Source organism: Saccopteryx leptura, chromosome 3 (genome assembly GCF_036850995.1).
Source record: "Saccopteryx leptura isolate mSacLep1 chromosome 3, mSacLep1_pri_phased_curated, whole genome shotgun sequence".
NCBI classification, from domain to species: Eukaryota; Metazoa; Chordata; class Mammalia; order Chiroptera; family Emballonuridae; genus Saccopteryx; species Saccopteryx leptura.
Window position 1 is genome coordinate 16,245,220 of NC_089505.1, and position 15,405 is coordinate 16,260,624.

General features: G+C 46.6%; 1 protein-coding gene, 1 long non-coding RNA gene and 1 pseudogene across 5 annotated transcripts in view; 1 reads left to right on the forward strand and 2 right to left on the reverse strand.

The window, feature by feature from the left end:
• Nucleotides 1-15,405, forward strand: part of LOC136398720 (retinoic acid early transcript 1E-like) — a 43,922-nt gene that overhangs the window by 20,300 nt on the left and 8,217 nt on the right. Inside the window, exon 1 of one of the 4 annotated variants that reach the window (XM_066372997.1) lies at nt 9,540-9,741. The exons of 2 other annotated variants lie outside the window; for them this stretch is intronic. In XM_066372997.1, coding sequence (XP_066229094.1) covers nt 9,540-9,741 — 202 coding nt within the window. Of the gene's footprint in view, nt 1-9,539; nt 9,742-15,405 lie in introns of those variants that run through there. One more of the 4 variants, XM_066372999.1, reaches the window with a different exon arrangement.
• Nucleotides 8,638-10,505, reverse strand: LOC136398725 (uncharacterized). The gene is made up of 3 exons (XR_010750039.1): nt 10,222-10,505; nt 9,521-9,730; nt 8,638-8,768 (listed from the first exon to the last, which is right to left on the reverse strand). It is a non-coding gene; the product is annotated as an uncharacterized lncRNA (long non-coding RNA).
• Nucleotides 13,393-13,541, reverse strand: LOC136401826 (U4 spliceosomal RNA; annotated as a pseudogene).

Genomic DNA, 15,405 nt, shown 5'->3' on the forward strand with positions numbered 1-15,405 from the left:
AGCACTTTCCATATTCTCCCTTCTTTGTGGACGATCAGGTACGTCTCTGCATCGTGACCTTGTTTTTGAAAATGACGGTGCCAAACTCAGAAATCAGGGCTTCTCTGTGTCCTCAGACACAATCGTGTATTTTAAAAGCACAAAATTATAGTTATGAATGTTTTCATTAAGTAACTTATGTAAATTTAATGATATCTAAATAAACATCTTTATATTCTGAAAAACTTAATTACTTTGAAGTTTTGTTTTATTTTTGGTTTTCTAGAGAATTTTTTTAGTTTATTTGAGCCAAACACAACGTATGCTAAAGACCTAGATCCCAATGCCCCTGAGAATAACAGAGTTTTTTCTGACTATGAGTGTTTTGTTTCTTTTTTGCTTAATCCCTTCACCTTTTCACCCAGTCCCCCTACCCTTCCCCTCTGACAGCTGTCTGGTTTGTTGTGTCCATGTGTCTGTCTGTATTTTGTTTGCTAGTTTATTTTGTTCATTAGGTTCTACATGTAACTGAATCATATGGTACTTGTCTTTCTCTGACTGGTTTATTTCACTTGGCACAATGTCTCAGGTTCATTCACGCTGTTCCAAAAGGTAAGATATCCTCCTTTTTTACAGCAGAGCAGTATTCCATTGTGAAGATGTGTCAAACGAATTTTTTTTTATCCACTCAGATACTTGTTGGGCACTTGGTTGCTTCCACATCTTGGCTATGGTAAATACTGCTGTAATGAACATTGGGGTGCGTGTATTCTTTCAAATCAGTGTTATGAGTTTCTTCGAATATATTCCCAGATGCAAGATTGCTGGGTCATAAAGCAGTCCTATTTTTAATTATTTTAGTTCTTGCGTTGTATTTTATAACCCTGTAGAGCAGGGGTCGGGAAACTTTTTGGCTGAGAGAGCCATGAATGCCACATATTTTAAAATGTAATTCCGTGGCCCTGGCCGGTTGGCTCAGCAGTAGAGCGTCGGCCTGGCGTGCGGGGGACGCGGGTTCGATTCCCGGCCAGGGCACATAGGAGAAGCGCCCATTTGCTTCTCCACCCCCACCCCCTCCTTCCTCTCTGTCTCTCTCTTCCCTTCCCGCAGCCGAGGCTCCATTGGAGCAAAGATGGCCCGGGTCCTGGGGATGGCTCCTTGGCCTCTGCCCCAGGCGCTAGAGTGACTCTGGTCGCAGCGGAGCGACGCCCCTGAGGGGCAGAGCATCGCCCCCTGGTGGGCAGAGCCTCGCCCCTGGTGGGCGTGCCGGGTGGATCTCGGTCAGGCGCATGCAGGAGTCTGTCTGATTGTCTCTCCCCGTTTCCAGCTTCAGAAAAAAAAATGTAATTCCGTGAGAGCCATACAACAACTCGTGTACATTATGCATTATCCAATATAAATTTGGTGTCGTCCAGGAGGACAGCTGTGATTGGCTCCAGCCACCTGCAACCATGAACATGAGCGGTAGGAAATGAATGGATTGTAATACATGAGAATGTTTTATATTTTTAACATTTTTTTTAAAGCTTTGTCTGCGAGCCAGATGCAACCATCAAAAGAGCCACATCTGGTTCCGGACCCCTGCCGTGGAGGATTTATGACATTTCACTCTTCCTCCATGTTAGGTCGTAGATAGTACCAGGGATTCCACTAGATGTCTCATGAAAACAAAAAATTTAAAGTTCACTCTTAAATTAACAGGCATCTTGTGTTGGTTTCAGACATCATGGTGACGCTGTGGGTGCAAACAAACATTCTGGGACTTAAGTGCTGAGAATCTTTCTGATTTCACCCTATTCCCGACCCTCCACAGCTACTCTCCTGTGATCCCAGCCCCCAGCTCACCTCCTGCAGTGAGAACTCAGTCTTCAAGCAGAAACGCCTCTCTGTCTCAGAGTTGTTCTATTTATTACAAATGATTAGTATTCATAATATATAACAAGCTCCCATAAACAAATAAGTCTACTTCTCCTAAATTAGAGAATTACATTTGGGCAAATGCTTGGAGCCATTCACAGATGGTGAATAAGACCTTGCAAATATTGACCGTGCTCCCAAATCCTCAAGATAACAAGAACAATGGGATACCCTGAACACCCATGACATTGACCAAATTCCAGCTTATATACGAAGTGGTGGGCAGGGGATGGGATATCAGGCATTCTCTTACTTTGTTAACAGAAGTCTAATGGAGTCACTCCTTTTAGATATGTCACTGCATCCCTGCGATGGATGAAGACTTATCCTACTACACAGAAGTTCCGGTGTGAGTCCCAGACTGACAAGCGTGGGCCAAAAAGCATGGAGGCACATGGTTGTGTAGTCTAGTGTGTGTGTCACAGCAGAAAATGAACAATAATACCCTACTGAAGTAGAATACATTGTTCAATGTTGATTAAAGATTTATGATTCTCCCTACTTGAGGAAAAACAATCTGAACTATCAGAAATGAAACAATCAAAATACACAATTTAACACAGGCAGCCCCTGGGTTATGGATGAGATAGGTTCTGTAGGTTCTCAGGTTGAATTTGTGTGCACGTTGGGACAGGTACATTTACCTGTTAAATGCAACTTAGATGTTTGTTTTAACATAGTATTTATTTTGACCTTTCTGGGCATATACATAAATATTTTTAAACCTAGAAAACCTATCTCATTCATAACCCAGGGACTGCCTCTACTGTTAAACCTTTCATATATATATTTGAGGATGACTGACTGACGTACACAGTTACATTGGCCACTTAAATCTAAATCTCTCTACATTCCCTTAGAAATTATACAGAGCAACTAAAAAGGCAAATAAAAACTATAACCCACATCTTCAGTGTATCAAGGAAATGAAGAATACCTAAATCCATCATTTCCTTTGTGTCTAAAGGACGTTATCGAACAACTGTTGAAACTTGAATGGGCTCTCAGGATGTGATAGCTGTAATGTGTTGATGTGAATTCCACTGTGGTCACTGTACTGAGGTGATATTGGAGAGGGTCCTGGTTTGTAGGGCATACACAATAACATACATGGCATCACAGGACATCACAAAAGATGAAGGGACTTCAGGGTGACAGCTTACTGTCATGTGGCTCAGGAAGAAAAGTTCTCTGTATAGTAGTACCACAAGTTCTGGATCAGTGTATGCTTGTTTCACAAGGTTTTATTATTAAAAAATTGTAGCCTGACCTGTGGTGGCGCAGTGGGATAAAGCATCAACCTGGAAACGCTGAGGTTGCCGGTTCAAAACCCTGGGCTTGCCTGGTCAAGGCACATATGTCAGTTGATGCTTCCTGTTCCTCCCCCCTTCTCTCTCTCTCTCTCCCCCCCCTTCTCTATAATGAATAAATAAAAATCTTTAAATAAATAAATAAATAAATAATTGTATTGAAGAAAAACATGATTTTCAGGATTTGTTGAAAAAAGGTAAACAGCTCAACAAATTACATCAATCCTGCTGCATCTTCAGAGATAGTCCCTACCCCCTGTTCCCTTCTCCCCTTCTGTGCTGGGGCCTTGGTCAGCTCCTCCCTCCTCCACCTCATCAGCGTGGTCAGCCCAGGCTGCAGGGGGAGGTGGGCAAAGTCACCGTTACAGACCTGACCCTCACTGGGATGCTGGAGCTCCCTGGTAACCAAGACAGGTTTTCTGAAATAGATCCGGTTGTTGCGTGTGTGTGTGTGTGTGTGTGTGTGTGTGTGTGTGCGCGCGCGCGTGCATAATTCCACCTCTCTGTCTGTTCACAGAACTCAATATGTGGATGGATAGATACATACTAGACACATATATATAGTCAGACAGATTTATTACAAAGAATTTCCTCATGAGATTACATTTTCTGTCAAGTCTAGAACCTGCAGCGTAGGCCGCCATACTGGAGCCCAGGGGCAGTGGTCCACATGAAGCCTGAAGGAGGTCTCAGGAGGGACCAGATGTGGCCACTGTCCCACAGATTCAGGGTACATAGGGTGTTCCAGATGTGGGTGACCATTCCCCTAGGAAATCATCTCCCAGGATGCCTGGGCCTGTGTTGAAGAGTCCTGTCTGTGGCTTCTGAGGGGAGTGAATGTGAGATAATGTGGTTCCCCCAGGAAGGGGCCACTGCTCCCCCCTTTCTATACACTAGATTTCCTGGTTCAAGGCAGCCATGGCAGACACTGCATGAAGCCATCGGTGTGAGCTTCAGGTTTTGCTGCTGTATTTCCGGTGACAAGATTAGGCCACCTACTTCTGTATGTAATTTCTTCCCTGTGACCCAAGTCATTTCAGTGTAGGAAAATAACTTCTATTTTATGACAGCTGAGATGATATGATCTCAGGACTCAGTATATTGAGCCCTCATGTTGAACAGTTCTTCTCCACCACACCCTGGGACCATAGCAAAAGCCACTTGAATTTATTTATTTATTTATTTATTTATTTGCTTATTTGCTCATTTATTTATTTATTTAGCGAGGTGTGGAGAAGGCGGGGGTGAGAAAGGAAGAGGAGGAAGGGAGAGTTGAGAAGCATCAATTCATAGTTGTGATACCTTACTTGTTCATTAATCTTCATTTGTGCCTTGACCAGGGGCTCCAGCTGAGCCAGTGACCCCTTACTCAAGCCAGCGATCTTGGGGTCATCTCAATGACCACACACTCAAGCTGGTTACTTTGGGGTTTCAATCCTGGGACCTCAGCATCCCAGGTTGACGCTGTGTGCACGGCACCACCGCTGGTCAGGCCAGGAGCCACATGTAAAGGTGAGAGTTTCCTGCTTTAGGTGGCACGGCCTTGCTTCTGACCCTCTGGCTCTAGATCGTGATTCTCCACTCAGGGTGCCGGGAAGTCCACATGATCACTGTCTGTGACCACCCATACCTCCAGTGCCCTAGGACGGTGGGGCACAGGCCCCAGTGGCAGGTCCGGCCTCGCTCACGCAGTCATGTGCTGTGTACGGCAGGCATGGCCAACATATGGCCCACTATGCAGATCTGGCCAGCATAATGAGCTTATGTGGCCTGCTATTAGATTTTTAATATTTTCCACAAGACGCACTGTGGAAATAAAAACTGATACTTTTAAATCATTATACATAAACTGTGATATCTAACCATTGTACAACAATGAAAGTTATAATCTTAGCTACTCAGAAGCAGAAGCATCTTTGATTATTGGAAATTGAGATATTTAAGAAGATAGTTACAAGGCCCTGGCCGGTTGGGTCAGTGGTAGAGCTTCGGCCTGGCATGCAGGAGTCCCGGGTTCGATTCCTGACTGGGGCACACAGGAGAAGTGCCCATCTGCTTCTCCACCCCTCCCCCTCTCCTTCCTCTCTGTCTCTCTCTTCCCCTCCTGCAGCTGAGGCTCCATTGGAGCAAAGTTGGCCCTGGCATTGAGGATGGCTCCATGGCCTCTGCCTCAGGCGCTAGAATGGCTCTGGTCGCAACAGGGCAATGCCCCAGATGGGCAGAGCATCGCCCCCTGGTGGGCGTGCTGGGTGGATCCCAGTTGGGCGCATGCGGGAGTCTGTCTGACTGCCCCCTTGTTTCTAACTTCAGAAAAATACAAAAAAAAAAAAAAAAAGAAGTTACATGCGGAAAAAATTCCACGTGTGACTAATCTAGGGTCAACTTCCAATAATTGGTCGAATAGATTCCTGATACTTCTTTATTTTTTTAAAAAATACCATTATAAAGATTTTTTTGTTAATTTGTTGTACTAAATTACGTACATTTATTCATAAACAAATTACATAGTAAAATTTTGTTTACTTAAATGAATCGTTTTTGTATTTAATATTTTTTAATTTTAATATTTCATCCAGCCTGTGATAAAAGTTTTCTTTCTAATCTGGCCTGGGGCAAAAACTGTTGGCCACACTTGGTACGATGGCTCCATGCTCCCGCAAAGATGAGCAGTTACAGGAGCTTAGTTTGTTGTAAGCAAACATAGAACACAGTCCTCTGTTTGGGGTGACAATCTGCAGAGGGGGACAGCCTGGACGGACTGAGCTGAGCAGATCCCCACGGGGAGGGGACCGCGAGTCCAGCCTCCCCAGGGGGTTCCGCCACTGCACGGAAGCAAGAAGCACGGTATTGCCGCAGGCCCCATGGCCATGGTGGAGAAGCTCCTTCCTCCCACCAAAGACACCACTACTCACTACTGATGTTACTGGGCCGGAGACCCCTCTGAGCTGGGAGGGAAGAGGAGAGGGGAGTGAGTACCCCAGGGCCTCAGGGGAGCAGATAGCCCTGGAGAAACTAATTCTCTCCACGTACACCCAAGGGCCTGGGGAGGGACGTCCATCACTGAGGGGAGGGGGAGGCCGGGAAGCAGGCAGGTAGGGGAGGCTGTTCCTGGTGGCTGCATTCTCCACGAGCAGGGAGCACCCCACCTGGAGATGGCCCTTCCAGGTCCCTGGGCAACGCCACCCCAACAGCAAGTGCAGTGCGAAGCCACACCTCCCCACCCTGTGCAGCTGGCTCCAAGTGGGCATTTTTTGGGCAGTGTGAGAGCCCCCGCAGACAGAGAGGGCACCCTGAAAACAGGCCGTGACCATGGGCAAGGGACAAACCACAGAGTTGAGCTATGGCACCCACCTTCCCGAAAATAAAACAGAAGTGTCTTTTAGTTGTATAAAAAGAGAGAAAATATAAACGGTAAGAATTCGGCCATGAGGTGGAGCAAGAAGAGTGGAGCAGCGTACATGACAGAGAGAGAGAACCACAGATACTCACCACCACCCAACAGACTCAGGGGGTGTCTAATTCGTCATGTGCACATTTTGTAGCTTCCAAAACTACACGATTAATGACAAATCAAGGAAATATGCCATTGCAAAATAAATAATAGTTCTCCATATACTAAGCTTAAAGGCCCAGAAATTTGTGATTTAGCTAATAAATAAATTCAAATTGCTGTATGAAGAAACTCATTGAGCTACAAGAAATCTCAGAAAAACAATTCAATGAAATCTTACAAAAAATATTTATATATCATCAAAATGAGGTTTTTATGAAAGAGACAGAAATTGCAAAAAAGAATCAGATTGTGGAGCTGAGGAACGCAATGAATGGAATAAAAATGCAACAGAGCACATCCACAGCAGAGTAGAGCCAACAGAGGAAAGAATAAGTGAGTTAGGGGCCAGGAAATCTGAGATAACCCAGTTACAGGAGAACAAAGGAGAAAAAAAAAAGGATAAAAAGTGAAGAAAGCCTACATGGTCTATGAAATTTTGTGAAAATAAAAAATATGAAAATAATCAGGGTTCTAGAAAAAGAGAGAAAGGAGTAGAAAACTTATTTACAGAAATAATAGCTCAGAAGCAGCCCAGACCTGGGGAGAGAACTGAGCGTTCAAATACATGCAGCTGATAAATCATCCTGTTATCTCAGTGCAAAAATACCTTCTCCAAGGCCCATGAAATAAAACTATCATAATTTAAGAATAAAGACAGAATTCTAAAAGCAGTTACATAAAAAAAGATTGTTACCAGCACAGGAACCCCCAGGAGGTTGTCAGCTGTTTGCTTAGCAGAAACCCTAAAGGCCAGGATAGAGGGGAATGACTTATTCAAAATGTCCAAAGAAAATGTTGTCAACCAGGATTCCCCAATCTGACAAAGTTCTCCTTCAGATTTGAAGGAGAATTCATTTCCTTCACAAACAAAAGCTGAGGGAGTTCATCACTAGGCCTGCTTCTCCAGAAATGCTGGAAGGAGTTCTTTATACTGAACTAAAAGACCCTACTGACCAACATAAAAACACATGAAAGTGAACGACACGCCGGGAAAGTGAATGCACAGTAAGACGCAGAGAGCTCCAATCTATAAGAAGATGGTGTGCTAACCCCGTAACTGTAGTATAAAACTCAGAGGAAGAGAGAACTAAAGTAATTATGGATCCTATAATGCTGACAAATGCACAATCTAAAAAGAGGTAAATGAGGACATCAAACAAATAAAATGAGGGAGTGAAATAGAGAAGCTTTTGTAGATAGAGTTAAGTTGTCATCAGCTTGAAGACTGTTTTGTCCATGGAATGCCTCATGTAGACATCATGGTCAGCACAGCGACACACCTGGAGCCGAGTCCCTGAAGATAAGGACAGGGGAGGCAGAGCACCCAGCACAGACAGTCTCAAGTCACAAAGGTAGACAGAAACAGAAGGAAAAGAAACCACATAAATAAACAACCAGGAAGCAATTTATAAGATGCATTTCAGAGTCTTCACATATCAATAAACCTAAACAGAAGTGGATTAATGTCACCACTTAAAAGTCAGAGTGGCTGGATGAATAATATTTTTTTAAAGACCTAACTAGATGCTGCCTACTAGCCTCTCACTTCAGCTTTAAAGACACCATTAGAGCAAAGTTGGCCCGGGCGCTGAAGATGGCTCTGTGGCCTCTGCCTCAGGCACTAGAATGGCTCTGATTGAGGCAGAGCGTCACCCCCTGGTGGGCGTGCCGGGTGGATCCCGGTCGGGCGCATGCGGGAGTCTGTCTGACTGCCTCCCGTTTCCAGCTTCAGAAAGATACAAAAAGAAAAGAAAAGAATAATAAATAAATAAATAAAAAGAAAAGTAAAAAATATCTAAAAACAAAAGAAAATAGAAACACAACATGCCCATATGAATGTCTGGGCAGAGTCTGCTATCCGTTCACACTCACCTGAGTCAGTGGCCATGTGAGTCCTTGGAAAAGGCCAGAAAGAACTTTTACTTGTTGATTTGAAGGTCCTTCCTCATTGGACCTGGGCTTCTCTTTCACGTAATAGATGGCAGGTTGGAGAATATAGTGACTCAGGTCTGGACAAGGACACGGTATCCAGACATTTAACTGAGAGGAGTGGGAGGGCTTTGTCTATTTCTCTAATTTAGTGCAGTGGATAAGGAACAGAATGGGGGTTCATAGACTCTCCCAGTCCTCACATAAGGCTAAGCACCCTCCCCCTAAAAAAAAAGTCAGGAGCAACTGCGCCTCTTACTTCCCTCCTTCAATGGAAAGAAAGGGATTAGTGTTCCACCATAAGAGGTGGCAGGAATCATCAGAGCGATGAACAGTTGGGAGTGAGGTTGCATCCGTGGAGTCAGAGATGGTTTGGACACATCTACTTGTCCAGGAAAGTGAGCCAGAAACTTTAAGGACCACCACTAATCGCCTGCTCCCCAGGGAATTCAATCTAGCACAGATGGCAGAGCAATAGAATGTATTGCACCTTGTAGTATAACAGTGATAAAAGGACACATTCTGCTCCCAATGGTCACCTGAAGTGTGGAAACAAATACACAAACAGCAGTCACCAAGTCCAATAGTCTTACTGTGGACTGGAATGTTAGCACACACAGAAGAAAGTATCAATAACTCAGCCTGAGGAGGGTCAGGGAGACATCGTGGGAGGTGATATTTGTGTTCAGCTTTGAAGCAGAACCAGCTCTTGGTGAGGGAACAGAGAACACCAGCAGAGGAAGGAGGCAGACAGAAGCTGGGAGTCCTGTGACGACCTGCAGGGGGAGGACAAGGTGCCGTAGCATAGGGCCTAACTAGTGGGCGGAGCTACCTCTATAAACACTCTGTGCATGCGCCGTGCGGGCGCGGTGCCCGCGGTCCTCCTGCGGGCGTGCGGACTGTTCGCGCCGGGCCTTTCACTTGGGCTTCTGTCCCCGATCAGGATGACTGCGCCCACCAAGTGCAGCCGGGTCTTCCTGCTCCTGCTGCTGCTGCTGTCCTGTGTCAGGGCTGCGCCCCGCCGTAAGTTCGGGGCTGGCACCTCCGAGAAAGGTACGGATATCAATACGGGAACCGGAGGGAGAGAAGCCGGGGGTGGAGAGAGAGCGGCAGAGGGAGGGACGGCGATCGGAGGCAGAGAAGCGGTGAGGGGGCGAGAGGAGCGGCGGCGATCGGAGGGAGCGAAGCCGGTGTCCCGGGGGGGGGGGGGGGGACGGAGGGGCGGCGATCGGCGGGAGAGAAGTGGAGGGCGGGGAGGAAGCGGAGCGGGGAGGAGAGGGCGATGCCCTGGGTAGAGTTCCGGACCGTCCCGGCGGTGGCGCGGCTGCCTCGCTGGTGGAGCCCTTCCAGGCCAGGACAGGGACTGACCCGCACCTCGCGGCACTAGAAGCTTCTTGAGAAGTGGAGCCTGAGCCCGTGGCAGGAGGGGCGTGGACAGGAGGGGCGGGGTCCTTCCCTCAGGGTAGCCACCCAAGGACAGCTCCACGACCCTACTGTGCTCGCACGACTTTCCCAGGCGAACCCCCTCCTCACCTCCACTGCCTCCACCCTTGAACTTCGCGCTCTCGGCCAGCTGATCGCCGATCCTGGAGCTCCATCTAGGCTCCGCTCACAGACACTAAGATCCAATGAGTCACTTCTCACCGCCGCTCAGACTGATGATTACCTAATTCTTTGGTGCTCTAAGGACACCAGTTCTTCCAACTCCTTACTATTTTGAAGCGACCCTAATTCCTCCACCGTGGCACGTACCCCCTCCCCGCCACCGCCTGGCTTCAGGACACCCTCCAAAAAGCCTCTGCACGTGGCCCACAGAACCTAGAGCGGGAGGGACAGGAAACACTTTATTTTTTAAACCCAAATTCTTTTTTAATTTTAATTTTATTTTTTGTATGTGTGTGACAGAGACAGAGAGAGGGACAGATAGGAATAGACAGGAAGGAGAGAGATGAGAAGCATCAATTCTTCGTTGTGGCACCTTAGTTGTTCATTGATTGCTTTCTCATATGTGCCTTGATGGGGCTACAGCAGAGCAAGTGACCAGTTGCTCAAGCTAGTGACCTTGGGTCCAAACTAGTGAACCTTGCTCAAACCAGATGATCCTGCACTCAAACTCGCGAGCTCAGGATTTTGAACCTGTGTCCTCCACATCGCAGTCCTAGGCTCTATCCACTGCGCCACCGCCTGGTCAGGCTTTTTCCTTCCTTCCTTCCTTCCTTCCTTCCTTCCTTCCTTCCTTCCTTCCTTCCTTCCTTCCTTCCTTCTTCCCTCCCTCCCTCCCTCCCTCCCTCCCTCCCTCCCTCCCTCCCTCCTTTCTTCCCTTCCTTCCTTCCTTCCTTGTCAGACTTTTTTCCCTTCCTTCCTTTCTTCCTCCCTCCCTCCCTCCCTCCCTTTGTCCCTCTCTCCCTCCCTCCCTTCCTTCCTTCCTCCCTCCCTTCCTTCCTTCCTTCCTTCCTTCCTTGTCAGGCTCTTTTTTCCTTCCTTCCTTCCTTCCTTCCTTCCTTCCTTCCTTCCTTCCTTCCTTCCTTCCTTCCTTCATTTCTTCCTTCCTTCCTTCGCAAAGAATGCCACCGGGAAGAATGGTGTTGTTATATGTCAGGGGCGCAGAGAGAGAGATCAGCAGACGAAATCATCGTGGACTAGCAAAGGACCACCGATCGCTCAGGCAAGTGGCCCCGAGTTCACGCTGTGTCCTATTTTTATTCACAAGACTTCAAAAAGCTTGTTTACTGAGAAATTGGCATAACATCAAGCATAACTTTTACTTAAAGATGCATGGAGTACACCTGCATGATAGCTTAATAACAATATAATATCAAAAGGCATTAATTGCTATTGCTTCTATGGTTCCCACAACATTCCTCTCTTTATCTCAAGGGATAACCTTGAAAGGAACAGAAATCTTATGAGAATGTTTTACTGAGAAAAAAGCTCAGCAACTACCTTCGGTCACATAGACCTGTTTCAGTGACTCGCCTTCAAGTCACAAAACAATTCTCTTGGCAAAACATTCTTTTCTTGTTGGCTGTGTTCCCATCCAAGGCCATGCAATGGGTTATTCCACTACTGATGGAAAGGAGGGGCACTCTGTGCTCCCACATTTTCCACCTACTGGAAAGGCAGCAGCACATAAAGGTCCTACATGCAAGAAGGAATCTGCAAACTTTTTTTTCTTTCTTCTTATTTTTGAAAATCTTCACTTTATTTTGCATAACACTGCTATTCATTGTAATTGTTTTGTTATTGTTTTACTTGTTATTTTTATTTTTTCTTCTTTATCCAAGTGAGAGGAGGGGAGATAGAGAGACAGACTCTTGCATGCACCCCCACCGGGATCCACCTGATAACCCCACCTAGGGCCGATGCTCTGCCTATCTGGGGCCATGTTCACAACTGAGCTACTTTTAGCGCCTGAGGCAGAGGCTCCACAGAGTCATACTCAGCACCTGGGGCTGATGTGCTAGAATCAATCAAGCCATGGCTGCGGGGGGGAAGAGAAAGAGAGAGAGAGAGAGAGAATGGGGAGGGGTGGAGAAGCAGATGGGTGCTTCTCCTGTGTGCCCTGACGGGGAACCAAACCTGGGACATCTACCCGCCAAGCCAACTCTCTACCACTGGGCCATCTGGTCATGGCCCTTACCTTTTTAAATGACCATTTACATTCCGTACTATTTTTTATTAGTGTTAGGTGTATAGCATAGTGGTTCAACAATTAGATATCTCTCAGAGTGCCCCCCCTGATATATCATAACCCACCTGGAGCACAGTTAGTACGATATGCTGACTATGTTTCCTATGCTGTACTTTACAGCCCGTGACTGCTTTGTACTTGTCGGTCTGTTCTTCTGAATCCCTCCACCAAGTCCTCCACCACTGGGATGGGAACTAGTAGAAAATATGCCATTGAGGACAGGACAGCTAAGAATGCCTTCAGCCCCTTCATTAAGATGGAGGGCTCCTGCCTGACCAGGCAGTGGCGCAGTGGATAGAGCGTCGGACTGGGATGTGGAAGACCCGGGTTCGAGACCCCGAGTTCGCCAACTTGAGCACAGGCTCATCTGGTTAGAGCAAAAGCTCACCAGCTTGGACCCAAGGTCTCTGGCTCGAGCAAGGGGTTACTCAGTCTGCTGTAGCCCCACGGTCAAGGCACATAAGAGAAAGCATTCAATGAACAACTAAAGTGTCGCAATGCGCAACAAAAAACTATTGATTGATGCTTCTCATCTCTCCGTTCCTGTCTGTCTGTCCCTGTCTATCCCTCTCACTGACTCTCTCTCTCTGTCTCTGTAAAAAATAAATAAATAAAATAAATAAAAAAGATAGAGGGCTCCTGGAAACGGAAACCTTGAGTCTCTAAGAAGGAATGATTGTGAAATGAGGAAAGGAGATGGGAAAGGATAGAGGGCCTGGAGAATGGGTGGAGGCAGGGGTGCTGTGGGGTGTGAGGAGAAGGAATCGAAATTTAGGGGCACTTCACCCCAAGGAGCAGGTGGTAGGGCCATGGGGAGGGGCAATCCAGAGGGTCACAGGCAGGGACAGCACTTGGGAGCCATTCTGTCCTGGGACCGAATGGACACGGATTAACTTTGTGTCTCTGTGTTGGCAAAACACCTTAAATGTCTCTCTGTGGATGCAAAGTTCAGATTCCTTCTCATGAGAAATATAACTCTACTTATCATGCAGTGAGGAACAATGTACTGATATAATGATTCCACCCTTCTAGTTGCCTAAAAGAATAGTAAGGACCTATGTTTTTCAAGTCTTCAGAGCGGGGTATTGGGAAAAGTTTTCAATTAGCAATAATCGCGCCTCGGATAAGCCTCCTTGGCTACGATACTCCACTGTGCAAAGCTAGGACCTGTGTTTTTAATTCTGTTTTAAAATTGGGCCCTGAAGTGAGAAATTACAAAATAATAATGAGTCAGACCAGAGCCACTGCCCAGAAAGGGCTCATGTTTGGGTGCTGTGCGTCAGCAGGAGCACAGGCAATGTTTGCCTAGACTTGGGCGGGGCAGTACCACGTGGGTGCAGGTGATTGACACAGGAAGGAGAGCCTATCCACAGAGCTGTGGGCACAGGGGTCTGGCTTTAACCCCTGGTGGAAGGTGACTGAGAGGGGCTTAACTGTCCCAACCAAGCAGGCTGAGATGAGGCTGCATTCCCAGTAGCAAAGGGGCTTGGGCACAGGAGGAAGGCAGAGACCTTTTAGGAACTAGGTGTCAGTGTGAGGACTTAACAGAGGCGGAGCCTCCATGGACACCTGTGCTTCACGCATTCACGTCGGGTTCCCTGAGCCTGACAGGAAGGCTACAGACACTTTACACCGCACAGAACCGCAAGGTTCAAGCACCCATCAAACAATGTCTGGACATGCTAAAAAGCAACATAAAGTGGCCCGTAATCAAGAAAAAAAGGAAACAATAGAAACTGACTCAGAAATCACCAAGAGTACCTGCGAGAGTCCTACGCAGAAGGAAGAAGTTCAGCACTCCCCTTCACCTATAATGGGAGGAAAAATACTTCTCTCTCTGGGACCTGAGTGAGTTCTTGGTTGAGACCCCTGTGATAAAAGACAGGTTACCAAGAGAAACATAAAATGTTTATTCACATGTGTACCTCTGTACAGATGGGAGCTACTCAGGGAAAATGAGGGATTCCTGAGGTAGCTCAGAACTCAGGATAAAATATCTTAATTGGGGAAGGTGGGTAGGACTCTTAGGGCAGAGGAAAAGATTTTTAAGAAAGATGAATGAGCCTGACCCGTCCATGCTGGCACAGTGGATAGAGTGTCAGCCTGGAATGCTCAGGTCCCAGGTTCGAAACCCCGTGGTCACGGGCTTGAGCCCAAAGGTCACTGACTTGAAACCCAAGGTCACTGGCTCGGCTGGAACTCCCCGTCAACACACATATGAGAAGCAATCAATGAACAACTATGGGTTGATGCTTGTCATCTCACTGTCACACACACACACACACACACACACACACACACACACACACACTCTGTCTCTCTCTCTCTCTCTCTCTCTCTCTCTAAGAATAAAAAATATTAATGGACCCTTAGAAAAACAGATTTGAGGCCAAGGAGTGTGTGACAATATCCGTCTGGATGTGGTGTCTGCTTCTGGTCTCCCCTCCTGTGACCAGTCAGTGCTCCCTGGTTGATGACATCCTCCCAGGAGGGGATAAATGACAGCTGGTTCCTTTTGGAGGACCTGTCCTGAGGCAGATACAGGTGCTCAGAGAAAGCCTCTGGCTGCTTCCATTGTTTTTCACGGGCCTGCAGCTCAGAATAATCATGTGTCAGAGGGCGTTCTGGGAGGGCAGGTTCACAGTCCTTCACACGACACAAAAGTTCACTCAGAGAGGATCGTGTATATACATGTGTACATGAAAGAAGATATGCTGCTCACAAAAATTAGGAGATATTTCAAAATGAATATGAAGTGATAAAATAGCCTCTAATTTCTGTGAGCAGTGCACGAAAGAATTCAAAGATAGGAGTAAATCTTTGTGTCCTTATTAGGAAAAACCTTAAATACCTCAATAGTGTAAATAACAAAAGAAAAAATAGATTAGTTTGACCTCTTCAAAATTTAAAATGTTTGTTTCCAAGAACATCATCAAGAAACTGAAAGGACGACCTCTAGAAGGAAAGTATTTTCCAATCATACCTTTGGTAAGGGACTGGTATCTAGAATATATAAAGAACTCTTG